Source organism: Erithacus rubecula, assembly GCF_903797595.1.
Source record: "Erithacus rubecula genome assembly, chromosome: 21".
NCBI lineage: Eukaryota > Metazoa > Chordata > Aves > Passeriformes > Muscicapidae > Erithacus > Erithacus rubecula.
This window is the reverse complement of record NC_136673.1, coordinates 798,870-826,125: the sequence shown is the minus strand read 5'-3', so window position 1 is coordinate 826,125 and position 27,256 is coordinate 798,870. Positions and strand designations below refer to the sequence as shown.

Here is a 27,256-nt window from a genome sequence, read left to right as displayed (position 1 = left end):
AAACAGAGAGATTGCTGAGACTTTGCAGTATGTTGTGGCAGCTAAGCTATGATAATTGTCTGGGTTTTTTATGGGCTGAGAGAATGAAGGTAATTTGATCTTACTTGGCCAAAAAAGTTATGCTAAAATCACATTATCTGCCCCATGACAGAAGCATGGGTACTATTAATTATTTTATATCTACTGACACATGATGAATATAGTTGCAGCATTCAGTTCTTAGTCCAGCACCTATGGCTGCCCTTAGAAGATATGGGCATTAGTAATAGTGTGAATCAAGTATATCAAAGATTCAAAAATATCACAGCATAAGAGATAGTGGCACCAGGAAACTCAAAAGAGCCACTTATACCAAACTGGTTCTATGTTCTCTGTACACATATCTGACTAAATGAAGTACATAAGGAGTTTGGAGTCAGTTCTTGCTCCTGGAGCATATAGTGCTGCACATTAAATGTGCCTGAAAAACCTGTCAGAAATAATAATTTTACTTTAGTGAACGTTCTCTTCCTCCTCCTCTTTTTTATCAGATTTCCAGAAGCTCACAGCAGCAGATGATAAAACAGCCCAAGTGGAGGATTTTCTGCAGTTCCTGTATGGGGCCATGGCTCAGGATGCCATATGGCAGAATGCCAGTGAGGAGCAGCTCCAGGATGCACAATTAGCCATAGAGCGCAGTGTGATGAATCGCATTTTCAAACTCGCCTTCTACCCTAATCAGGATGGAGATATTCTGCGTGACCAGTGAGTTAATGCAGTTCAAAGGACTTGTTTTCTCTTTTGCAGTTGGTGCAGTGGAATCTGTGCAGCCCTCCTGTGACAGATTTGTCTGAGTCAGCCACACAAATTCATGTTTTCGTTCAGAACATTTTGTAAAAGAACAAGGATGGGCTTTAGCAGCATGTGCAAATGTGTTTGCAACAAAACTGCTGGAATAGAAAAAAAGAGTTCTAAGTGTAGTGGTTTGGGATACAGACTGTCAGGTCTGCAAATGTGTGTACTGAGAGAATGATCAAAACCTGGTTCAGGACTGGTCCATTTTCTAGTTTCAGTCAGTATTTTCCATGCATTTGGGCTTCCTGTGGTTTAGAACAGATGCTGTTGGGATGCTCTGGAGGACACGGGGTTGTTCTTGGCTGTACAGAACAATCTTCTGCATCTTCACTGGCCTCGTGTTCATCACCTGTAGGGCCACATTCCTGAAGGTCTTAAGATCTTGTCATATCAAATATGAAACAAGTTTCCTCAGCTGGCTGGCTGCTGCTTACTTTTCACTCTTGTTTTTTGTGTTTCCAGGGTCCTTCATGAGCATATACAGAGGTTATCAAAAGTAGTGACTGCAAACCACAAGGCACTGCAGATACCTGAGGTAAAACTCTTTTCCTTTGCTTCTGTGTGCATATCGGGGTTTGGACTGGGATTGGGATGGGGAGAGGATTGTTCTGTTTTACACTTAGAAGGGTTGCTTCTATCCGTGACTGCTGAAATATCCTACAGGAAAAAGACACTGTAGCCAAAACACACTCCTCTGGGCAAACTAAGCCAGGGCTCACCATCCTCACAACCAAGGATTTCTTCCATATACATACTTAAATCTCCCTCTTTCAGTTTGAACTCACCTTAAAGCTTCCCATTTCTCCGAGCCTGTGTTCCCAGCAGCACTGTGTGCCCAGCAGGGGCTGGTGGCTGGTTTGGGCTGCTGGTTTGGGCTGCTGGTTTGGGCTGCTGGTTTGGGCTGCTGGTTTGGGCTGCTGATTTGGGCTGCTGGTTTGGCTGCTGATTTGGCTGCTGATTTGGCTGCTGATTTGGCTGCTGTTTGGCTGCTGATTTGGGCTGATTTGGCTGCTGATTTGGGCTGATTTGGCGGCTGATTTGGGCTGATTTGGCTGCTGATTTGGGCTGATTTGGCTGCTGATTTGGGCTGATTTGGGCTGATTTGGCTGCTGATTTGGGCTGATTTGGCTGCTGATTTGGGCTGATTTGGGCTGATTTGGCTGCTGATTTGGGCTGATTTGGCTGCTGATTTGGGCTGATTTGGCTGCTGTTTGGCTGCTGATTTGGGCTGATTTGGCTGCTGATTTGGGCTGATTTGGCTGCTGATTTGGGCTGATTTGGCTGCTGATTTGGCGGCTGATTTGGGCTGATTTGGCTGCTGATTTGGGCTGATTTGGGCTGATTTGGCTGCTGATTTGGGCTGATTTGGGCTGATTTGGCTGCTGATTTGGGCTGATTTGGCTGCTGATTTGGGCTGATTTGGCTGCTGATTTGGCGGCTGATTTGGGCTGATTTGGCTGCTGATTTGGCTGCTGATTTGGGCTGATTTGGGCTGATTTGGGCTGATTTGGCTGCTGATTTGGGCTGATTTGGCTGCTGATTTGGGCTGATTTGGCTGCTGATTTGGGCTGATTTGGCTGCTGATTTGGCGGCTGATTTGGGCTGATTTGGCTGCTGATTTGGGCTGATTTGGCTGCTGATTTGGCTGCTGATTTGGGCTGATTTGGGCTGATTTGGCTGCTGTTTGGCTGCTGTTGGCAGGTGTACCTGCGGGAGGCGCCCTGGCCGTCGGCGCAGTCCGAGATCCGCACCATCAGCGCCTACAAGACGCCGCGGGACAAGGTGCAGTGCATCCTGAGGATGTGCTCCACCATCATGAACCTGCTCAGCCTGGCCAACGAGGACTCCGTGCCCGGCGCCGACGATTTCGTTCCTGTTCTGGTCTTTGTCCTCATAAAGGTGAGATCTTTTGCACAGATCACAAACCCCAGTGAATTCTTGTCATTTAGGAGAGATTCTGCCTGTGGGTCATGGGGAGCTGGCCAGGCTCAAACCCAGGTCTGATTCAGCAGGGTTTGAATAGGAGTGTCAAAAATGTGGTCAGAGTTAAGGGTTTTGAATCCAAGCAAACTTTGTGTTTGGAACCAAGGAAATTGGGGTGCAGATGTTGTGTGTGGAGTAAAGTTTGTTTGAGGAATCCTCAGGACCAAGATCCAGACCAGGACTGCCTTGGGCTGTGTTGCTGTTTTGTTTTTTTTTTTGACATGAGTAGAGAATGGTCTGATGTGTAGATGCTGAAACAACAGGCTTTACATGTGTTGAGGTCCTGATGACCTTCACAGATCGTGCCAGTGATCTCCTTTTTGTCTTGGCCTGCTAGTCATTTTTCCTTGTTGGAAAAATGTTCCTCTCATCAAACCTGATGCCTTCTGAGTGTGTGAAGTGGGGCTGGTGAGGATAAAGAGTCCCTACCCTGCAGGCAGGTTACATCCTCTGTAGGATGGGGATCACTGCACAAAGGGAATTGTGTTTCTGTTCTGTACCTTGCCGTGTTTGTTGATGTGGAGCTTTGCAAACAAGCTGTGAGTGTCTCTCTCTTCTCCCACCCCAGGCAAACCCCCCTTGCCTGCTGTCCACTGTGCAGTACATCAGCAGTTTCTATGCCAACTGCTTGTCTGGGGAGGAGTCCTACTGGTGGATGCAGTTCACAGCAGCCGTGGAGTTCATCAAAACCATCGACGACCGCAAGTAGCTGGCACAGCAGAGGCAGACTGGGAGCAGGAGAAAGTTTCTAAGAATGTACAACAGCTGCAGAAGCTGAAGAAAAGACTTTCCTTGTAAAATACTGTACAGAACTGAGGCATTTTAAAACACACCTTTACTAATCTAATTAATTTAACAGATTTTCCTCTTCTCTTTGGGTTGCGTTTTTCTCCCCTCTAGATACTGGCACTGCAAAAGGGACCACAGTTTTCAGGTATTTTGGAATCTCAAAACATTCAGAAAATTCTTCATGCTTTCTCCACCACCCCTCTTCCTGAAATGTTCTTCACATGAGTAATTCACTTCATTTAATTTCTAACAGAAAACTGTAACAAGAGGAATCCAGGGCAGCCACGTAGTAAACTTTCTAGTTGAATACACCTTTTATTAAGAAAACACCAGCCACACTGAAAGTTTGTAGTAGCTGACATCAGTTATCAGTTATATTTCACCTAAATTTAAAATCTGAGAGGACAGTGTAAATATTATATAACTATATTTAATGCATTGCAAGTATCTTTGGACTTACTATCCTTTGAATAAACAAGCAAAAGCCTCTCTGACCTCTAACAGGTTGTGACATACCATGTTTTGGTGACAAAAGGACTTCCTCAAAAAGCTAAGATTTAAAAAGGGCAAACTGAACTATTTATTAAGATGTAATTAAGATGACTGAAATTTCTAAAACTGGAATTTATAATAGGGCTTATTAGCTAGCTGAACACTTCTTGGCTAGGGCATTAGGGTGTTACAGAGGTTTGGATATTTAGAGGAGAGGGACTGTAAGTTACAATAGAGAAGTCTAATATAAAAAGGAGAAATAAAATACCTTACTGTAATATTTTTTCTGAGCTATTGTGTATACTGTACAAACCCCAAACAGAGATCCTTAACAGAACCTTGGGCTGTAATATATATTTTGATTAGTGACATTAAATACATATGCCAGGGGGTTCAGTGAATGTTTTTACTAAATGTTCTTCATGTTGTCTGCTATGCAGCAGTGCAAGTTTTACTGTTCATAAAAAAAAAAATATTTTAAAATAATATAACACTGTTCTTTATGAAACATATCATGACATCAGTTCAGGGTGTTTTATAGATTTCTCACCCCGCCTTCCCCCTAAACTGACAGTTACCAATTTAAAGAGGTTTTTATGCACAACACCACATGGGTTTTTCATGAGTGAAGTGGTCTGGGGCATGGCCAGTGGGTGTTGGCTGTATATAAGCACTTGCTGCTCTTTTTCAGCTTCAGTACAGTGAAAAAGAGCAGTGAGCATTGAACTTTTTCATGTCAGTATTATTTCTTGCTCTTTCCAGAGTGTTCATTGCACTTCTGACAGAGGGATGTGGTAAGACTTGGTGTCTGTGAGTGGTAAAGAAAACAAAATCTTTCTCACATGCTTTTCAAAACATGATTGGTTCATTTTGTGTGTGTGCATTTTGACAATTAAAACCTGTAAGCAACTAGTACTTGGGAAAATCATGTGGTCAATTGGAATTAGAGCAATTTATGTAAAGTATTGAGTGCTTGATTTGGCTGTGCTACTTGTCAAGGCATAATCAGGAAACTTACTTTTTAGGGCTCTCAGATATAGCTCAATCTAGCAGTTTTGCCAAACTAATCCCAGGTGAGAAGGTGGGATGGGAACCTTTTCCTTTCCTTTATAGTCTTTCTCCTCTCTCAGAGACTCAGCTGTGTGGAGGAGCAATACTCAGTCAAAACAGAATTCTTCTGATCTGCCTTACTTGGTGTCTCAGTCTGTGTAGCATTGCAATATTCTGGTTATTTAGCCTTGATGGGTTTTTGGTGCTGAACATGTAACTCAATATTGCAAGCACAGCCCTGCAGCAAAGCACAAACATGCCCTTTAAGATATGGCCAGATCATATCAAAAAGCAATATAAATTCATTTCTATTGAAGTGTCCTGTAACATGTAATTATTACTTGAATATCTGAGATGTTAAGACTGATGTGTGAAAGTTCTGCAGTTTGGATGTTGGTTGAGGAGAGTATTTGTGGGATCCCTGGAGAAGGCACAAGGATGGGGTGATCACCCTGTGTTGCCTTTCTGTGCTGACCTGGCTCACAGGGTTTGCTCAGCACCACCAGGGCTTTCAGGTTCACTCTCCTTTATGGAAGGGCAAGAACCATTTCCTTTTATCACTTTTATCACTTGGTTTCTCTGCATAGAAAAATACTTAAAAGAACTGGAGTCTTTTTTAAAATGTTACTTAGTTATTTTAAAACCAGTAGGCGTTTCAGTGAGCCCCAGGTGAGCTGAGAGTTTTTGTAGCAAGATGGTCCATTGCTTCTTTTTTCCAGCCTATTCTGAAGGTCCTTTATATAGCCTTGATAGGTGTAGTTAGAGAATTAGGCTTTCCAAAGAATTAAAAACCTGCCTGTAATGTCCTTTTACTGTTTTCCCCGTGTCCCGTAATGTTTTGTTTTAAAATGCTAAATTCCGTGTCTAGGAAGTGATGTTGTTAGGTTTGATGTGCAATAGCAAAGGTGAAAAGACACTGCATAAAGGACCAAAAGTACCAGAACTGCTGCCAAAAGGTGCCAGCCACGGGCCTGTTGCTGAAATCTGGGTGCTCTCTGTGAATTAAACTGCTTCAGCCACTGGAGGAGGAGTGGAACATTTGGGCAGAGTGGAGCAGGGAAAGGTCCTTGGTGACAGGTCACAGTGGTGGCTTTCAGGCTTGGTCATTGTCTCAGCACTGATTGTTGGCACGTTGAACAATGGCATGTCTGTGCCTGGGAGTGTTCCAGAGGTGCTGGTTTCCTTTTTGGGTAGAGGAGGGAAGGGAAAGGGCTGAGGTTTTTGTCTCTAGGAGATTCCTTTGTGCTCCTAAGCGAGATTTCTCTTTAAACCTTTTTAAAATCCTCTTTAAGGAGAATCAGAATGTGTCTGGCCTATCAAGGATTTGAGTTTAAAAGTTTTTGTTTTGAAGATCTTTTACTACCAAATGCTGAATGTAACTGCCATAAACTTCAGGAAAAAAGCCACGAACACGATGCTGTTTCCTGTGGGTGAGACTGGTGAGCACAGTGTTGGTTTGTATTGCTTGAAAATGTTCTTGTTCCGTTAAGCCAAATTCTCACAGAGCTGGAGAACTCACTGCCATGGGAATAGGGTAGGAGAGGGGGCAGAGCTGCTGGCAGCAGAGCTGGGTGTTGGCACGAGGGAGTCAGTGTGCCTGGAGAGCTGGAGCAGCAGGAGGGCAGTGGGGATGGAGGGGAGGGTGCTCGTGTCTGGGTACAGCTGGGACGTGGTTGAGCCTGTACTACTTGAGAATTAACCTCTGCTGAGTTAGTAGTGTGTGTGTTCTGTACCTTTTAATTGTGCTTTACCTCTATTGAAAAGCTTTGTACTGCCTCTCCTCTTTGGTAAAGCCTTTATAAATCTAAATTAACGAGCTTGCACAATCTTGTATACAGGAACCCCATCTTGTCTCTTAACGTGATTATTAATGTATTATTCTGTAAAAACTGATTAAAAGGAGAGCAGTTTAACCGCCTGGCTTTGACGTTTCTGCCTTGTTCCAGTGCCACCAGCAGCTGTGCTGGGGATGGCACTGCAAGTGTGAGCAGCTTCCCACTAACTCTGTGTGGTTTTGTGTTGGGCACTGCTGTTCTGCTCCATCCTCACGCCTCACAGGGAAGGCACATTGGCAAAAAAGAACCAAAACCCAGTAGAGGGGAGAGGAAGCTCTGCTGCACTGACTGCTTAACAAAGAGCTCTTCAGTTATTTTGGATCTGCAGCTTGGCTGTTCTGGTAGCTTGAGAGGAGAGAAATGGCTCTGCCTGCAGGACTGTGCCTGTCCCTCTGCTGGCTGCTGTTTGATGCCTTGTTGAGAATGGTCAAGTCCAAAAGTATTGTGTTTGGCATGTTTTTTGTTAGGAGATGCTGGTTTTTGCTGATGAGACAGGAGGTTCCTCAGCTGCCCCGGGCGGGGCCGGGCGGTGGTCCCCGCAGTGTTATTGACCTTGATTCTCTCTCATTTGCATCCAGCATTTTTCATCCTCTGGAATATGGTGTTTGGGGACCTTTCCATCATTAAGTGGATTTACAGCAATTTCCTTATGTGTTTTCTCCAAGGGATTCTGTTATGAGAGGCACATTAAATCTCCATTAATACCTCATTATCCGACTGATAAGATTACCATGATAATGAGGCAGAAATTCTAATTGTTTCACTTCTTATTGTGCCTTTCATTAAATCATATACCTGGAAGTTGCTGTCAGAGTAGGAATCTCCAGCCTGCAGAGCTTGGGAGGTGACCTGGTGCTGTGCAGCCTGGTTCTGTCCCATGGCACTGGAGGGATCCTGGGGTGTGCTGCTCTTTTCTCCTGGGCTCCTGTTCCTCCTGCCACGGCCTCTCCTCCGTGGCCACGCTGCCACAAGGGCTTCCAGTGTCCCCGGGCCCTTGGCAGCCTGGGTTTGGAGCCTGTTCTTGTACAGACTGCTCCTGAGGGGTGTGCAGCCCCTGTCAGAGCTGTTACAGCCCATCAGGTCAATGATCCATGAACTAAAAAGTCTCCAAGAAAGAGCAATTATTGTCTATCATGTGTCAAAGGCGCCCGTATTGACCCCGATGGATGGAGCCATTATGGGCTGCTGAGGCAGCGATCCGTGGACGGGGTTCAGGGTCTGGACACAGCACAAGGTGAGGGCAGGGTGGCTGTGGGGAGGGGGCAGTGGGGACACTGCCAGCTGCTGTGTCCTGCCATGGGCAGCCTGGAGCCGGGCTGAGGTGGGGAATGGCTCTGCTGGGCCCAGGGCTGTCCCCAGCCCGAGTTCCTGGGTCTGGCTCTGCAGAGGAGCAGAGCATCATCCTGTACAAGGCTCGCCTGAGCAGGAGGAGAGTTCTCCAGCCCATAGACCTGGCATGTTCGGAGGGCAGCAGGCACCAGCACGGCAGACAAAGCCTGGTGGGTGCCAGCCAGGCAGTGCCACCCCAGCCCTGCTGTCCCTGCTGCCCTGAGAGGACACAGGGTGGCACTGCCCTGTGCTGGTGTCCTCTGTCTGTGTGGCAGTGTCACCTGTGGCAGAGCCAGAGCTGTGGTGTGGGTCCGGCGGGGAGTGGGCACTTCCCATCCTGCCCAACACTGTCCACTCTGTCCAGCACTGCCCACCCTGCCCATCCTGTCCTCCTTGCCCACCCTGCCCTCCTGCCCTCCCTGCCCAGCCCCACCAGCTGAACCAGGCTCAGCCACGGCGCCAGCAGAGTCGTTGGGCTGGGGTTAATCAACATTCATTCATGTTTCCAAGTGTAAATTGAGCATTTGTTTAATTATGTGTAAGCAGCAATACATTCTGGCCATTATCTAAATCACTATTTTATTTCCTGGATGTGGTTTCATAATGCTGGGTTTGTGCTCCAGCCTCTGCATCATTAACAGAGAAGAGTTAATGAATATAAAAGCGTAAAGGCTAATTACACTTTAATTTACAATCATGGTCTCATTTTGGGACCACATGAAATCTGTTTTGAAAACAATTAAAAAAAAAAAAAAAAAAAAGCCCAGTGAAGGCCTGGTGAGAGGAAGGGTTTTGGCACAAAGTGAGTGGTGCTGGTGGTCACCAGGCCTGGGGAGCTGTGGCTGGTGGGGCTGGGGCAGCCCAGGGGGGCTCCTCACTCTCCCCTTGGCCCCAGGGTGCTGAGCCAGGCTGGCAGAGGGACCCCAGGGCTCCTGTGCTGCTGTGGGGACAGTGCTGAGGGATGGAAATTGGAGCCCGAGCAGGAGCACAGTTCACTGCATGGAGACAAAGATTTATTGGGCTGCAGATGTTGAAGGCAGAATCCAGGGATAGTGCTGACTCCAGCACTCTGCAGTGTTTGCCATTGCTGGGACCCAGCTCTGTGTGTGCAGGTACCAGGGAGGGACGTGGCAGGGGGTGAATGTCTCTGCTCTGCTCCCCCAGGGGCTGGGCCAGGGCAGCTCCCTGCAGGCTGAGCCATCATCCTCAGCAGAGGCCACGGGTGCCCCAGAGCATCTGGGCAGTGTCACAGCTGATGCCAGGCCCAGGCCCAGGCAGGAGCTGGTCCCCCTGGCACAGGATTGCCTTTCTGGATCCAGCTGTGGCTACAGGTGGGACTCGGGGGTGGAGGTGTAGGCTGGGAGAGGAGCAGACCCAGAGCCTGTGCTCCCGTGCTATGCAATGGGTGAATTCCTGTTTGTGTTTCCTTTATCCTCATTCCCTCAGCACTGGGATCAAGGCTGTGTGCTGACACCAGGAGGGAGCAGTGGCCTCTGCACCTTCTCTGGGCTGGCTGCCTGCAGCCAGCAGAGGAAATAAATCTCCCTGAGAAAACCACTTTGCTCACACAATTCCAATCCAACGGGGCATCGTGGCATCGCTCACTTCTTGTTTTATTTAGCTGATAATTGTTTATGGGGCCAGTTGAGCCCTGTAGGAGCACAGTACCTTTACTGGCTGCTGTGGGGCTCGTGGGCACAGCACTGCCCAGCCCTGCAGGGCTCAGCTCAGGTGTGGCTGTGCTGGGACGTGTCCCTTGGGCTGATGCCCTGCAGAGGCACTGAAGTCCTTGTGGCTTTGCTCACCCTGCCTGTGCTGGAGGACAGGAGGTGTCCAGGTGTCTCTGGGGTGGCTCAAGGACATCTGCTCAGCAGGATTTACAGGGTTCAGCAGTCATGGGGCCAGGGGCTCTGTGGTGCCTCTCCTGCTGCTGGGTGTGCTGGGCTGGGCCAGGGGAGGCTCCTTCACCCAGGCACAGGCTCTGCTGTCCCCCTGTCCCTGTGGGCTCCCTGTGCTGGGAGCCCATCCCTGCTCCACTGCAGCCACCTGGGGACCCTCCCCTCCCTGTCCCTCTCCAGGCTATTGTGGGAGCTGTGCCTCAAAGCCTCGTGTGTCCCTCAGGTTTGTCACCCAGCTTGTCATTGGGCCACGTCACTAATGAACACATCCAGGGGCTGTGGTGCTAATTGAAAGTGCTCACAGCAGGAATTCCTGTGGGTTAGGCACAGTACCTGCACTAACAGGGATTTGGCTTTCAAAAATCCATGGCTGCTGAGGGCAGCAGAGGGGGGCAGCTGCAGTGGCACCACACAGGACAGACCTTCCTCACCCCCACCCTGGGCGATGCCAGGGCAGCTGAGGGCTCCAGGTACCTGGGGAGGTGTTGGCTCCCATGTTTTGTGTCTGGTGGGGGCTCAAGGCTCCCCCAGCAGTGGCACTGGTGGTCGCAGGGCTCAGCTCCCCTTGGATCAGTGCTGCTCGTGCAGGGCTCCCACCTTCCCTCTAATCCTTGTCATCCCAAATCCTATCAGCACTGATTTGATATTTACCTTCAAATTACAGATGAACATGTTGAACATCATCATCCAATGATGATTCCCCATTGACAACCACTTTTTGAGACCTGTCAGTCAGCCAATTCTTAATCCTTCTAATGTGAGCTCTATTGATATTATATACAGCTAATTTTTTAATCAAAACGTCATCTGCTATTAAATCAAATGCCGAACAGAAGCCAAAGCACACCACTGCTCCTCACTTACTTCTATTAGGTAAACTTCTAAATTCAAGGAATGAAACCAAATTTTTTGACAAGTCTTACTTCTCATCCAGCCGTGCTCCGGCTCTGGTTGCAGCCCCAATTTCTGCCACCTGCAGCTGTTCCAGCTCCTCAGCCTTTCCCAGGATGGACCCGACTGGAGGGGTGAGTGTGGCCAGAGGGGAGCGTGTCCTGCAGGTGGGAGGGGAGGGTGCCAGGGCAGAGCTGCTCCACATCCAGGCCACTTCACAGTTAAAGTCTGGGTGGGGAAATGGGAATTTTCCTCCTGTGCTGGATGCAGCCCCTGACCTGAAAATGTGGGCACAGCCTGGGCGGATGGGAGAGGAGCAGGAGCAGGAGCAAATGAGATATGACAGCCCAGGCTCTCCAATATGGTCACCAGCTGTCCGGCTGCTGGGGAGGCACAGCCCACACAGAGGCATTTGGGGAGGAGGGCAGGCAGGGCAGGGCAGGGCAGGGCTGGGCTGGATGTGCGGGCAGGCACACCCTGCCCACGCCAGGGCTGGGGTGGCACCTGCTCTGAGACCCCTGTGTGCCCCCAGAGCCACCCTGGATGGGGCTGGGGTGCAGTTGGGGAGGCTGTGCCACCGTGGCTGAGCTTTGGGGACCCCTGCCCAGAGCCAGGCTGCTGGCAAGGCCCCTGACCAGAGATCCCCTCCTGCTCTGGTCCAGCTCTGTCCCCTCCAGCTCAACCAACCCCTTGTAAATCTAAATTAATAAGGTTGCACAGCTACAGATACAGGATCGTGGGCTGTGTCTTGTCTTTGTCGATCAATGCTTTCTATCATCTCATAAAGCTGATTAAAAAGCAGAGCAGTTCATCTCACCAGGTTCCACATCCCAACATTATAAATTTGATATTCCGATTAATGACTGTCAGCACTGGCCGAGGACACGGAAGCTGGTCAGTGTTTGTAGTTTATAATTAATATTGGAGCACTGGAGCTTATATATAATATTGGAGCATTGCTGCAGAGGGCACCAAGGAGGAATTTGGGATGGTTAGGAATTTATTATCCCTAAAATGGCAAAGTGCAGGAGAAAGGCAGTTTGTGTGTCCAGCAGTGCCCGTGCCAGAGGGACTCAGAGTGACCAGTGTGACCTGTCACAGCCAACAGCTGCACACCTGTGTCCCCAGTGCTGCTGGGAGGGTCAGCCAGGGGGTCAGCTACAGCCCAGCCCTTCTGCTGTCCGTAGGGAAGCTGCAGTGAACAGATGTCTGTGCCCCAGCTCTGGACACGGGGCTGTCGGTCCCTCAGGCTAGGCACTGACCTGGTTGTGATGCCAGCTGCTTGGAGAGCCCGTGGATGGATGATGCTGCTCCTCCCTGGCTGGCAGCCCTGCCTGGTCCTGGCACAGGGCACAAACACCACCCGTGCATCCCACGGTCACTGCCTGGCCCAGCACAGCACATGTGGGGACTTTCTACAGAAATAAGGAGCTTGACCCCAAAAGAATGTCCTGAGCTGTTTCTCTGGGATAAAACCCCATAACTTGACCAGATCCCCAGGATCAGTCAGCCTCATGTCCTGGATCGGTGAGGTGCACGGGGGGTTGAGGGGGTCACTGTCCCTCCAGACAGGAGCAGGGGCAGGACAGAGACAGGGGTAGGGACAGGAAAGGGACAGGAAAAGGGACAGGAAAAGGGACAGGAAAAGGGACAGGCTGTGCTGTGCCGAGCCCGAGGCTGCGAGCGGCGGCCTCAAGGTGGCACCGTAAGAGTGGGAACAGAGCGGCAGAACAAAGGCACAGAGCTGAGACCCCAACACAGAGCTGAGAACACAACACAGAGACCCCAGCCCAGCTCAGATACCCCAAAACAGAGCTGAGAACACAGCACAGAGCTGAGAGCACAGCACAGAGACACCAACACAGAGCTGAGAGCACAGCTCAGATCTGAGAGCACAGCACAGAGACCCCAGCCCAGCTCAGAGACCCCAGCACAGAGCTGAGAACACAGCTCAGAGACCCCAGCCCAGCTCAGAGACCCCAGCACAGAGCTGAGAACACAGCACAGAGCCCCCAGCCCAGCTCAGAGCCTCAAGTCCCTGGACAGAACAGGAGGGTCCCGATGTCACCCGCAAAAAGCCCCGCGCTGGTGAGGAAAAGGGAAAACGGGGAAAACGGGGCCATGAGGGGCAGGATGGGGGTCCTGGCCCCCACACCCCGGGCAGCAGCAGCCTCAGGACCCTCACCCAGCCCGAGGATCTGCATGTCCCGGGGCCCGGCAGTCACACGGGGGACAGGGCTGGTGGTACGTGTCAAACACCCCGAGTCCCCAGGGATTTTGGGGTGATTCCCACATTTCCGTGTGTTTCTCCGGGCACGGGAAGGAGGATGCCGTGTGTGCTGTGGGGCTGGTGCCCGCTGGAGACGATGCCACGGACCCACCTTTGTGCCAGGTATGATGCTGGCATTCCCAGCTCCTCTCCCTCGTTCAGGGACAGGGATGCTGATCCTGAAACGCACCCCAAACCCCTGGAGGGTGTGTGGTGTCCCCCCGCCCGGCTCCCTCCCGCAGCGGTGCGGGGCTGGAGGCGCCTCCCGCTAATTGGAGTGTGCTGAGGAGGAACCCGCTCAGCTCTGCCTGCCGTGACATTAAGACCTAAACTTGCTGTAAAACCAAATGGATACGCACACCCACATCCACGAGGCTTTTAGTTCAGCAACAAGTGAATCCATCAAAGCCCAGCACCTAATTTAATAGCAATAATGAAAGGTGTGCGTCACTATTAATTTAAGCACTCCAACATTAGCCTTGCACTTAGAAACCAGCAAGGCAAAGCTATTTACAAATGAATGTACCAGGGCAATAAATTGAAAGGACTGGTCTGACCTGCGGTGGCGGCTTTCTTCATTTATACATAGATATATTTCTATAGATGCATTTATTCCCATCTCTTCAGAGAACTCTCCCTAATTAAGTTGAAGTGGCAGTGGAAGTGTGGCAGTAAGTGTGGAAAGAAGCTGCTGAAAACGTATTTAATTCATTATAAATAATCTTTGATACCGCGAGGTTGCATAAAGGTTTCAGTATCAGAGCAGGACAGCGAGGAAGGCCAAGGAGATCATCCGCAGCAGTGGGAGCCTCTGCATGCCCTGCTTTGACGTGCTGGTGCCAGGGAAGGGGGAGCAGGGCTGGCAGGAGCAGGGTGAGCCCCACGGACACGAGGGTAATGTATGTGAGGAGGGAGGTGTATGTCACCCACATTAGAGGAGTTTAATGTGCTCAGAGTCACATTATTGTACCCTTGCAGAATACATTATCTGTACGCTGCCTTTACAGGCTGTCACCTCGCAGAGAGGCTGCAGAGTTCCTGGAAACCATTATCAGCCTCTAATGATATTATCAGAATTGGAGCACTCGTGGCATGGCTGAGGATCCATCCCTGTGCCCCGGGAGCAGCGGGGCAGGGCTGTGGCTCCGTGGATGCTGCCCCTGCCCCTGGCCCATAGATCTGTGGAGGATCCCAGCCCATGGGGACAGTGCCCAGCTCACCCCGCTCCCTTTCCTGACCCCCAGCGCTGCTCTGCCCTCGCCCTGCCTGGTGGCACTACGGAAAAACAGAGTCGCCTTTTTCGGAGTGTAATCTCCAGCCTGCGACAAGGAGCCACGCAAACTGATAAATTGCAGATTAAACGAGTGCCACACTCCACTCCAGCCCTGGCTGTTAATTCCCCTGTTGTGCAATTCCCGGCTCTCAGGGCCTGTCAATTCCAGCTAATCGCAGGAGGCACTAAAACACTCTGCCCTGACAGCCCCGGATCGAGGCACCCCTGACTCCCGGCTCAGGTGGATTGCACGCATCACTTATGCACAAATCAGCAATATGCCAGCAGGGAGGAATTATGTCCGATGACAGCCCAGACATGAGGTACATATTGCAGAGCCGGCGAGCCCCAGCCGCCGTGACAGATTGCGCTGGTGCGGGAGCGGATCCGCCTGCACCGGCCCCGAGCGCACCCGGAGCCACCGGCACGGCGCCTGTGCTGCCGCAGCGGGGCTGGCCCTGTCCCCAGCCCTGTTCCCGTTATTGTCCACACCCGTCCCTGTCCCCGTCCCTGTCAGCGCCACCCCCGGGTTGCCCAAAGGAGCAAAGGGAAAAGAGGACAGAACGGGGCCAGAATGGAACCGTGGGTGTCCCAGTGTCCCCCCCAGGGTGAGGGGTGCCAAAACATCCCGCTGTGCCCAGCTGGGGTGGGCACCAGCCCGGCTCAGCCCAGCCCAGCTCTGCTGCAACATTTAACTTGTCGTAGTCTGTGATCCTGAAAAGCTGAAATTAATGACAGCCTTGCAGTTGCTCATTAATAATTGCTTCATTACTGTACGCAGTTGCAGCCTCCTGACAATAATGGGGTTTGCTGGTGTATTTCTAATTATCTGGCATTTCAGCTCCCTAATAGAGTCCCGGTGCTCCCTGACGAGACCTCGCTCTCCAGCAGGAGCCGAGCCCGGCCCGCTCAGCCCCGACCCCCGTGTGCTCCTCCAGCTGCAGCTGCGGGGCTGAGCACCCTGCTGAGGAACCGCGCAGCACCTGGGCCGCCAGGACCCTCCACGACCGGGCCGAGCCCTCCCGCATCCCCAGCGCACACCTGGAGCTCCTGCGGGGTCGGTTTGGCAGCGATGACATCGGGAGAGTGTTGGGAGAGCTCAGCAGGTAAGTGCCTGCGGCTGGCAGTGCTCAGCGTGGCCACACCACGGCTGTCCCCATGGCCACACCACATCCATCCCCATGGCCACACCACAGCTGTCCCCATGGCCACAATCTAGCTGTCCCCATGGCCACACCATGGCTGAACCCATGGCCACACCATGGCTGTCCCCATGGCCACAATCTAGCTGTCCCCATGGCCACACCATGGCTGAACCCATGGCCACACCACATTCATCCCCATGGCCACAATCTAGCTGTCCCCATGGCCACACCACATCCATCTCCATGGCCACACCATGGCTTTCTGTGTGGCCATGGCAGCCCCAGCAGTGGCATTGGCTGTGGCATTGGTGGTGGCAGTGACAGTGGCAGTGGCGGTGGCATTGGTGGTGGCAGTGACAGTGGCAGGGACTGTGGCAGTGTCCCCATGCTCACACCATGGAAATCACCACTCGTGCCCCATTCCAGCCCAGCCCTGCTCCCAGTCCATCACAGCACACGCGGCCCCCGCGCTCCCACCTGGGGAGGGGGCTCATTTGTAGTTAAAAATCTATTGTGACTTGTCAGAAAAATGAATAAATGGGCACATTATTTTTTCATTTTGGAGCTCAGCATCTGTTTGTCTAATCAAGAAAGAGAACTGGGAAAGTCAACCAGGGCTGACGCACACATTTTATTTAACTTTTCCTCTGTCAAAGGAGTTTAAATGTGTAATGAACAGGCCATGGTGATTTGAAATATAATCCCATTACTCTGATGAGATTACCCAGGCTGTGAGAGTTCACAAATCATGCTTAGGGTTTTTAGAGTGAACAACACCCTGTTGAGATTTTTTTTTCTCTTTTTGCATTTAAGCGGAGGTGTGTGGGGAGAATAAAACATGACAGTGCTTAACCCTTCATGGAGTGGAGCAGCAGCATGGGGCTGTGCCCAGGGCCTGCCCCAGTTCTCAGTGACCCTGAGATCTGCATGGTCACGGTAATGATGCCAGGGAGCAGCACCTGGCCAGGGCACACTCCTGCTGGCCCAGCTGGCCGTGTGCCCACTGTCCCTGTCCTCATCACTGTCCTTGTCCCACGCTGCACAGGGGTGGCTGGGCTGGGATGTGATTTAAGGAGCATTAATTTCAGCTGCTGCAGCAGCACCCAGTCCCACCCGCCACCACGGCAGCGCATTTCCCTGAATTCATGGGCCCATTACAAACATGTCTCCATAAATAACTGCCCCCATTAATCTCAGGGCTGCACCCATGGCTGTGTGATGGGTCTGCTTGTCCCAGTGCCAGGTCTCAGCCCTGCCTCAGGCCAGCTGCAAAACCCCTGGGCTGCGTCTGACTCCCACCAGCCCAAACCCAAAGGTGCCTCTGGCTGGAGCTGATGCTCTGGGAGCTCCTGGCACACCCCTGCAGAGCCCAGGGAGAGCACTGAGTGCTCTGGCCACGAGTGCCCTCAGTGTGCCCTGCTGGGGGAATTGTCCCTGTGTGCAGCACTGGTGGGCAGCAGGAGTCAGAGACAGCTGAGGAATCTCTGCTGCCTCCTGCGTGCGGCAGGCCAGAGCCAGGGCTGGAGGAACAGCTTGCCTTGCTGACCCAGTTCAGTGCCCATCTGACTCAATTACATCCACAGCTAGCAGGGAAAGACCAGCCTGTGGTGGCTCCGTGCTCAGCTGTGCACACACTGCGCTGATTTAACTCCTTCAGAAACCCGAGGAGCAGGAACGTCTGCTCTGGGGGAGGGATGCTCTGCTCCTGGGTGCTGCATCTCTCCAGGATTTAAGGAAGATTTCCTACGTGCCATGTATCAAACTGAATCTGATCTTTGGAAGCAAATTTGGTTTTTAACTGTCAGTGGCTCTTTTGGAGCAAATAAACTCACTTTGGGCTTGCTCCAGCCCTTGGAGCAGCCTCTGTCCATCCACCTCTGCCTGGTCCCAGGGACACCCACACTGATGAGAGGCTGTGAGCACAGCTGGTCTGGGCAAGGGACTGTGCCACAAATGTCACAGACAGCAGAGATGTTACCAGCTGAGATTTTTAGGCTCTGCTGAGAGCAAACCTGCACATGCTGAATTCCTGCTGATAATAAATACATGAGAGGGGGTGGCAACAGCACTATGGCCATGGAAACAGGAGATTGCTGCAGTTTCTGGTACCAAATAGGAAATTTTTCAGTTCACTTACAAAGAATTGAAACTGGGTGGCCAAAGAACATTCACAGAGCAACTTTAATGTTAAATATTTCACAGAGTCGGTTAAAAGAGTCATTTACATCGAAGGGGCTTTTCCCATTGTATCTGTGCTGCATTTGCACATAGAAAATATTAAAAAATTAATAGAATACTATAAAATAGCATTTCTCTCATTTTGCAGATATCATGGAAGACTGTACAGGGAGGGCAGGGCCAAGCCTTGAAACGCAGAACATGAACACAACAGGTGAGACCCAGACCCTCCCCTGCCCAGGGGCTGCTCCCACACGCTGTGTTAAGGCTCAGGAAGTTTTCTCTGTACAAAAGCAAGGTGGGAGGGTGGGCAGTGGCCCAGGGAGCTGCCCCCAGCCCCGTGGGGAGCCAGGGCAGTTCTGTGATAGTGGGGTGTGTGTGCAGAGCTCCAGTGACCTGGAGAGACAGAAGAAAGACACCTCTGGTGAATTCAACCAAAAACGCAGCTCCAGCTCCCAGCAATCCATTCCTGTGTTCCCTGATGTATTGAGGATGAACAAGGCCAAGATAGTTACAAATCCCAGTACAAAGTAGGTCTTAATTTTTATTGTTAAAGAATAATATAGAGAGAAAGTGAAGGCATTTCTCAGTCCCCAGGGAAGGTGCCCCAGAGGATGTGCCAGCGCCGGGCAGAAGGATTCTCCCCTCCACCTCCACGACATGGATTTCCAACCACTGTGCTGCCTTCAGCAAGGAACTTCCAATAAAGCATTTGCAAAGCTGAAAAGCACAGTTAAATAAAAATATTTTTGAACAAAACAAACACAAGAGACTCGGCTGTCTGGGTGCTCCCTCGCTAAGCGCTCCCCTGCCACGGCTGCTGCTCCTGGCTCACGGATGCCTCCTGCACTTCAGCAACAGAAGTGAAACCATCTGGGACTGCAGCCTCCCCCCAAAAGAACTGTGCATCATATGGACCTTGAAAAAGATTACATCTGTTTATTAATAGTAAAAATGGATACATTTGTCCTACATTTTGTTTTTAGAAATTTGATCATGTCACAAGCAATACCTGTGTGTACGTGGGTGGATTACAGATGTATATAATTTATTTTAACCAGGCTGTGAAATAATATGTAATCACATCTCTTCTTGTGATTGTACATAATACAGTAATTAAATGATGCCAGTCTACGTCATTCTCTTATTTCTAATCAAAGGAACCTGAAGTGTAACAGTCTTCTTTCCAGCTGATATGGCTCTTTATTTCTGTCACAGGGGAGATGTCCCATCATGGACGAGGGATGATCTTCCAGCCGTGAGAGACGGGATGGTTCTGATTCCTCACTGGCCATGGCTGCCCTGGGTGCAGGAGAGCACAGTCCTGGGTGCAGGAGCAGCACAGCCCTGGGTGCAGGAGCAGCACAGTCCCAGCAGCAGGAGCAGCACAGTCCTGGGTGCAGGAGCAGCACAGTCCCAGCAGCAGGAGCAGCACAGTCCTGGGTGCAGGAGCAGCACAGTCCCAGCAGCAGGAGCAGCACAGTCCTGGGTGCAGGAGCAGCACAGTCCCAGCAGCAGGAGCAGCACAGTCCCAGCAGCAGGAGCAGCACAGCCCTGGGTGCAGGAGCAGCACAGCCCTGGGTGCAGGAGCAGCACAGTCCCAGCAGCAGGAGCAGCACAGTCCTGGGTGCAGGAGCAGCACAGTCCCAGCAGCAGGAGCAGCACAGTCCTGGGTGCAGGAGCAGCACAGCCCTGGGTGCAGGAGCAGCACAGTCCCAGCAGCAGGAGCAGCACAGTCCTGGGTGCAGGAGCAGCACAGTCCCAGCAGCAGGAGCAGCACAGTCCTGGGTGCAGGAGCAGCACAGTCCCAGCTGCAGGAGCAGCACAGTCCTGGGTGCAGGAGCAGCACAGCCCTGGGTGCAGGAGCAGCACAGTCCTGGGTGCAGGAGCAGCACAGCCCTGGGTGCAGGAGCAGCACAGCCCTGGGTGCAGGAGCAGCACAGCCCTGGGTGCAGGAGCAGCACAGTCCCAGCTGCAGGAGCAGCACAGTCCTGGGTGCAGGAGCAGCACAGTCCCAGCTGCAGGAGCAGCACAGTCCTGGCTGCAGGAGCAGCACAGTCCCAGCAGCAGGAGCAGCACAGTCCTGGGTGCAGGAGCAGCACAGTCCCAGCTGCAGGAGCAGCACAGTCCCAGCAGCAGGAGCAGCACAGTCCCAGCTGCAGCACGGGCAGGGAGTGGCACATGGGCTCTCCTCGAGGCTTGGCCTCACTGCTGGCCTGACTTCTTCTCCTTCTGGAAGCTAAAGCTTGTTCTCCTGCTCAGTTTTCTTTGTTTCTGAGCAAAATAATCTGCTCTGGCTGTGCTTGCTCGTGACTCTAGAATATAGTTAACCTGCAAGACACAAGGGGGTGTTTATTGGCACTGCAGGGTGGGACCCCCACCCCACCCCTGAGCTGGGCTCTGCTGGAACTGGTCCCAGCAACCAGCAACCCAAGGATGGCAGAGAGAGCCCAGAGAGCCAGGAGAGCCCTGGCCTGTGTCCCTCATCCCATTTTGGGTCACCCAAAGCTCTGGGGAAGGCAGCGAGTGCAGACCCCCCAGTGCTGGGATAATCCAGTAATGAGCATCAATAAAGGACCTTATCAGCCTCAGGAAAAAGAATTCTTCCATCATGATGTTTGCACACTCAGCTAATCTCAGAGTTTCCCTGTGTTTTGGCACATTTTACTTGATGAAAGCATTTTAAAATGATATTTAACAAGCCTGCTACTCCCTAAATTTATTATCTTCAATGCTTTGTGATAATCTCAGAGATAATTTTAATGGAAGGTTAATGCAAGAATCAAAAAGATAAAAATGCCCTTTGGTCTGTCATTAGCTGGTTAATATGCTGTGGCTTAAAACTTGCACAATTTTATGCACTGTAGAGTGTTTCACTTTCATTGCATATTACAGCTTAAGGCATAAAAATATAGGGAATTTTCATGGTCAATAAAGTCTCAGTCCTTCTCACTTGATCATCTAAAAAGCCTAATTTGAAAAGTCTGATTTTTCTGCGCTCCCTAATGCTGATGGAATTGAAAACAAAACAGTGACTTGTGCATGAAACCAGAGAATGTTCTATATAAACAAGCTGCAACTCAGGAAAAAATTATTGCTCAATATTGAATATTCATGTTATTGACAGTAAACCTTTTTTTTTAGCCTTTGTTTATGATCAGTCTCAGGTGTGTGGAGACAGCACCCCTGGAAGTGCTCAAACCCCAAAGAGGAAATGAGGGTACTTAGGCAAAGGTTGACTTGATGATCTTGGAGGTCTTTTCCAACCTTAATGATTCTATGATTCCATGATTCTTAGTGTTTGGGATTGCAATAGCTAATCTAAGATAAAGTGAGAAGAAAAGGCCCAAAGCTCACAGAGCAGAAACCCCTCAGACACGCTGACCTGTGTAATGAACAAAAGTTATTTCATTGCACATCAGTTTAACAATCCTCTAAACTCCACCCAGCCAATAAAAGCAAACATAACAGATGGTTTGCCAAAATTACTGCTTTTGAATTTTGACTTGCTACAAAAGATAAACTCGTGGAAAATTCCATTCAATATTTCAAGGGTGTAACAAAAATTTGGTTCTCAAAGCAAGAGAATTTGTGTCTGTACAGAGCCCCAAGGAAAGCCAAGAGTCCTGAGAGGATCAGGGTGGAAAAGCCCCTGTGTGCTGTGTGGGGACACCAGAGTGTGCAGCAGAGGTGAGAGGGGCAGGAGCAATAAGATGTGGTCGTTTGCTATAAAATTCCACAGAAAATGGTGTTTTTATTCTACAAACAAGAACAAAAGGAAATGCTACACACAGACAGGCAGTGGCTGCGTGGCTGTTTGAAGGATGAGTAAAACAACAGGCATGGAGCAGCCATCCTGGCAGGTTAAACACACCCCAGTGGTCCCCAGGCACTGCACCCTCGTGTTTCCAGAGCCTTCTGAACACTCACATGTCTAACAAGTGGTAAAACACCAGGATTTTGGGTCACGTTAAAATTTAACACTCACCTTCAGTACAATTTCATTGACAGTAGCAGCATCTGATTCAAAGTAAAGGTGTTTGTAGTCATGATTGCTTAGATATGTAAGTTTAAATATTGCATGACCTGCAAAGATAAGAAAAAAACTGCTTAGAATATTCCTGTAAAGTTTGAGCAGAGCTCGTGTGCCTGACAGAAGAAAACCACAGATGGTGATCTCAGCTACCATCAGCACGACAGAAGGAAGCAATGAAATGCTGACAGGCTTCTCATGTCATTTCAATTTAAGGCAAGTGGTGGCTTACAGGAGCAGCTGAACTCCAGTCAATAAAGTTCCTTTTCCCATCACATCCCCACTGCAGGAAACGCAAAAATCCATCAAATGGCTGGTTAGCTGTGCTCAGCAGGGCTGGGCTGGACACAGCACACAGTGAGCCCCAAATCACCTCCCCAAACCTCCTACAGAACACAATGAGCCACAAATCACCTCCCCAAACCTCCTACAGAACACAATGAGCCCGAAATCACCTCCCCAGACCTCCTACAGCACACAATGAACCCCAAATCACCTCCCCAAACCTCCTATAGAACACAATGAACCCCAAATCACCTCCCCAAACCTCCTACAGCACACAGTGAGCCCCAAATCACCTCCCCAAACCTCCTACAGCACACAGTGAGCCCCAAATCACCTCCCCAAACCTCCTACAGCACACAGTGAGCCCCAAATCACCTCCCCAAACCTCCTACAGCACACAATGAACCCCAAATCACCTCCCCAAACCTCCTACAGAACACAGTGAGCCCCAAATCACCTCCCCACACCTCCTCCCAAAACACCACAGAGCCCAGCCAGCTGAGGGTGGTGATGGCACCTCAGGGATCACCCTTCCCACACCAAGGAAAATCACATTAAACTCCAGTTGTGACCTGCTAGCACCTTCCTGGTGCTCAGGGCTGTGTCCCCAGGCAGCTCCACGTGCTCTGAGTGCCACATTGTGCTGCCCTGGGACAGCCCTGGGCTCCAACACCACCAGGAGCCACTGAGACACAAAGGTCCAGCATGGAACACGAGGGAAGGCAGAACATCCTTCACTTGTGAGGATGCTGATGGCTTCAAAATTAAAATTAAATGCATCCCATACAAGGTACTTTTCCAACCGTTTTCTAATTTATTCAGTTCAACAGTCAAAGTTAGCAATCCATAAAGTAACAGCCACATTATTGTAAATCCAGGTCTTTCCTGCAGGAAAGCTAATTGGAAATCTTATTTACATTATCTAATTCTCCAGATTTCCAAAAAGTGACTGATATATGCTCAGATTGGTGGCCAGGAAATTTGAGATGCAAGTATTTTATTGTGGCATGTTAATTAAACACCATTATGATGCACTAATCTGGAATATAAATTCTGTATTGAAAAATTGGCTAATAATAATAATAAAAACCCAACCCTTTAAATCATTTGACAAATGATGCCTCAGTGGTACTAAAAATGCGGAATTCCAAGCTGGGAGCTCATCAGCATGTTAATGCATGCAGCTCTGCCTGGAACACAGCATCTTAATGATTCCAAAAGTGTCAGTGCACCACTCCTGGGGATGGGACCCAGCACAGCACAGCTCCCACCACCTTCCCTGGACACTGAACATTCCACACTGGCTAGCAGAAACAAAACTGGCACTAAACAGGGTCAGAGGACCCCAATGAGCTGCTGTATTTCAGGTTTTGGAAATCACTGGGTAATTCTTGCTGTGGATCAAGACAAAACCTCCTGAGGTGCTCCCTGGGAGCCCAGCCCAGCCTGGTGTCCCTTGGGCAGCATTCCTGCTCCCAGGGCACAGGGGCTGCTCTGGCTGCCAGCAGACCCTCAGCTGTGCAGAACACACAGCCCCATCCTGCTGGCACTGGTGAACCAGTGGAAAGAAGCCAAGGAGACTTTTTCCTTAGAAAGCCCCATTACAGCATCATGTTTATGGGCTCCAAGTCCACAACACTCTACTTACAGCATGAAATATGAGTGCACTGAAATCCTAACTGGCACTTTGCTCTGCTACTCTTCTAGCCAGATGGAATTTATGAATTGTGAGATTGATTTCCATTTCCAAGAGTGCTTAAATATGTGATGTACCTCTTTCCAATAGAGCACCACCCCTGACAATTGTGAGATCAATAGGAGCTTCCATGGTTTGATGTTTCTGTGTGAGAGGATCTGGTAACAAACAGCAGCAGCTCGAGTGGCTCCTGCTGCACGTGATGGGGGATTTAAACCCAAAGCAGAGGCTGCACAAGCAGCTGTTCCCATCCCTGTGCCTGGGTGTTTGCAGGGAACCTCAGTGCCCTGCAATCAGATTAATCAGCTGCACAACAGAAACCCCACGTTACTCCCAGCTACGTTTGTCTGTTAAAACAGGCACAGAGAGCAAACAGGAGCTCAGCTGCTGCCAACAGCTTCTGTCTCGGGGTGGGCACAGCCCAGGTGAGCTCAGCACAGCCAAGGGGGCCCGTGCCAATGGCCCTGGTGCCCCCCAGCCTGTGCCACAGCCCCAGAGCAGAGCAGCATCTCCCCTGTGCCCTCTGACCTCCCCAAGCCCAGCACTGATGGCTTCTGTGCATTACTCCTGCAGAGGAAGGCAGGATGCTAATTCACTGGGAATTCACCAAGGAGAGCTCATTTACTCCTCCAGCACCACATCTCACGTTCAGCTGCTCACCCATCTCCTGATTTTTAGCACCACTGCACTGCCAACGAGGCGAGGGAAGAGGCCCTGCAGCACTGCAGCTCCCAGCTCTGCTCCCCTTCTGGGGCTGCAGCTCCCCCTGCATCCTCCTGCTGCCCCCAGCCCCTTCTGCATCCTCCTGCTGCCCCCAGCCCCTCCTGCTGCCCCCCAGCCCCTCCTGCATCCTCCTGCTGCCCCCAGCCCCTCCTGCTGCCCCCAGCCCCTCCTGCTACCCCCCAGCCCCTCCTGCTGCCCCCCAGCCCCTCCTGCTGCCCCCCAGCCCCTCCTGCTGCCCCCATTTCTCCTGCATCCTCCAGGAAATCTTGTGCTAATTCCTGCAATCTTGGGAAAACATCCAAACCCGTGGTGGGCCCCACACAGCACCTGACACAGGTAAAAAAATAATCACTCTAATCTAAGTAATAAACTCCTTTTGTCAAAACCTAAAAAATACATATTTTTTTTGCCTGGAAAACAAAGAAATGAATTTGCACAAGAAAAGATAATTTTTTTTACTGAACCTGCCAAGACTAGAAAGATTTTCTTATTTCCCTTCCACCCCACAATTCACCCCTTACCCAAACTCTCTCTTTGCCAAGCCACTCTTTAAAAAGAATGTATGGAATTAAATCACTAATTAGATGGAGAATGAAAAGAATATTCATGAATTGGACAAAGCAGAAAACAAACAAACAGGACAAAGCAGAAAGCAAACAAACAAACACTGCAAATGCAAATTTATGTTAATTTTTCAATATACCTTATGATTGCTTTGTCATTACAGGGCCATAAGGCAGAAGTCAACAATTTAGAGTTATTAGTGGAATAAATAGCTGGAGAAGGACTCACTGAAGAACAAAGCACTTATGGACATTGTTTGACATCACTAATTCTCATTGCTTCAGAAACTGTGACCTCAACAGGCTCAAACCCTGAAATCTCTCCTCATGGGCCCAGAAAGGAAGCAATAGAATTAGAAATAAATAAAGTAAAAGGCAAGGAATGAGGATAATAAAATACACATCAGCAATACTTTTGTACAAGGACACATTTCCTTCAAACCCTGCAGGAGATGGGGCAGCCTCTGCTCTGCTCCCACTGCTGAATTTCACCCACAGCACTGGGGGGGCTCAGCTGCCTGAAATCCACGTGGGATACCCCAGGGATGGATGGAGCCAGGACCCTGAAGGGCCTACAGAGCTGCAGGAGTTGTGTTACCACCAAAAACACCCAACACCCTTCCTGACACCCTCTGGTAACAAATAAAACTCCACAGGGGATGTCACAAGCTGCAGCATGGCTGCAGCTGGATTATCCAGATGTGGCACTGACAGAAGGGGATGAGGAGCTGCCTGTACAGGTGGGGTTAATCCCATTTTATGCCAGGAACATTTATCCCAAAGGGGTGTCATTTAGAGGCACTGAGGGCAGCCAGTTCTGGATGAAATCCTCACCCCACTGACACCAGTGATGGGTTTGGGCTGCCCACCATGAACAGGGTGGATCTTCTCAAGCCAGGGCAGTACTAAAGTGGGAATAAATGAGAAGACTGTTAAGGATAAAAATAACAGCTGTGGTCCAGCTGGCTTGCCCCATTCTCTCAGGCAGCAGAATATTCCATGAACTCTTTTCCTCCAACCCTTTATGTTCCACTGTAGGCTTGTTACTCAGCACTGCTATTAGAGTGCCATGTGTCCAAATGTCCTGAAAACAGAGCTGCAATTAAAGTGCAGCACACACCCACTTCTGTGTCAAATTGTGGTAACTATTCACACATCTGGATTCTTTTCTCCCAAAGCCTTTTTTTTTTTCTTTAAGTTATTATCAGAGGCAGAACACTAATAAAGATTTTTGCAAAAACGCTGAAAATTGAGGTGCAACTTGAGGCTGCCCAAAACCTCTTTACCAGCAACCTTGTTTGGGGGGAAAAAGATAAATAAATGCAAGTGCAGTGTTTGCAGAGGGCAATGGGCTCCCCCAGTGGTGTGCAGCTCATCAATCAGGCATTGTCTGAGAGAGAGACCAGCCCTGTAAATGTCACATGCACTCAGGCCCAGCACAGGCAATCCAAACACACCCAGCAGTTTTAATTGGGCAGTGTAATTAAACTAAAAAACCCCAGCAGAATAGCTGTGACAGGATAGATGGAGACCCCCTTTAACAGGGCTGCAGCACGGGTCTGTAACAGGAGGAGGTGAGTGCTCCCGATTGTGCTCAGAGCTTTCATGGGGAGGTGCTGCAGGGGCTGCAGCTCACCAGAGCAGCAGGAGCTCCCTGGCTGCTCCTGCCCTGCCAGGGCCCTGGTGCCAGCCCCTGTCTGCAGGGACACTCCTGCTGAGTGCTGCCCTGGCCCAGCCTGGCACAGCCCTGGCCATCTGTGCACCCCTGCCACGGGTGGGCTCCTCCCTTCTGCTCCTCACCTGGTGTTCCTTCCACTCCAAACCTGAAGTTTGGGAACATTTTCTCTGCTGAACCTGTTTTTTACCTGTTTGTGATTAGTTTCCTACTGAAAAGGGATTTTGCCCTGTTACTTCTTGCTCTGCTGTGGGATATTTTGGGCACCGTTTGCAGAGCACACTCTGCCTCTGCTCTGGCCCCACTGCAGGCTCT

General features: G+C 50.4%; 4 protein-coding genes across 9 annotated transcripts in view; 1 reads left to right on the top strand and 3 right to left on the bottom strand.

The window, feature by feature from the left end:
• GAPVD1 (GTPase activating protein and VPS9 domains 1) overlaps positions 1–7,061 on the top strand; it is a 29,513-nt gene extending 22,452 nt beyond the window's left edge. For all 5 annotated transcript variants that reach the window (XM_079324448.1, XM_079324447.1, XM_079324450.1 and 2 more), the window contains 4 exons: positions 531–744; positions 1,297–1,369; positions 2,536–2,733; positions 3,386–7,061. In XM_079324448.1, coding sequence (XP_079180574.1) covers positions 531–744; positions 1,297–1,369; positions 2,536–2,733; positions 3,386–3,526 — 626 coding nt within the window. In that variant the 3' untranslated portion in view covers positions 3,527–7,061. The remainder of the gene's footprint in view (positions 1–530; positions 745–1,296; positions 1,370–2,535; positions 2,734–3,385) is intronic.
• Positions 1–27,256, bottom strand: part of HSPA5 (heat shock protein family A (Hsp70) member 5) — a 458,542-nt gene that overhangs the window by 26,437 nt on the left and 404,849 nt on the right. The gene's annotated exons all lie outside the window — the stretch shown is intronic.
• ARPC5L (actin related protein 2/3 complex subunit 5 like) overlaps positions 1–27,256 on the bottom strand; it is a 195,182-nt gene that overhangs the window by 36,078 nt on the left and 131,848 nt on the right. The window lies entirely within an intron of this gene.
• MAPKAP1 (MAPK associated protein 1) overlaps positions 18,882–27,256 on the bottom strand; it is a 78,535-nt gene continuing 70,160 nt past the window's right edge. For both annotated transcript variants that reach the window (XM_079323932.1, XM_079323933.1), the window contains 3 exons: positions 21,955–22,052; positions 19,632–20,297; positions 18,882–19,253 (listed from right to left, as the gene is read on the bottom strand). In XM_079323932.1, coding sequence (XP_079180058.1) covers positions 20,172–20,297; positions 21,955–22,052 — 224 coding nt within the window. In that variant the 3' untranslated portion in view covers positions 18,882–19,253; positions 19,632–20,171. The remainder of the gene's footprint in view (positions 19,254–19,631; positions 20,298–21,954; positions 22,053–27,256) is intronic.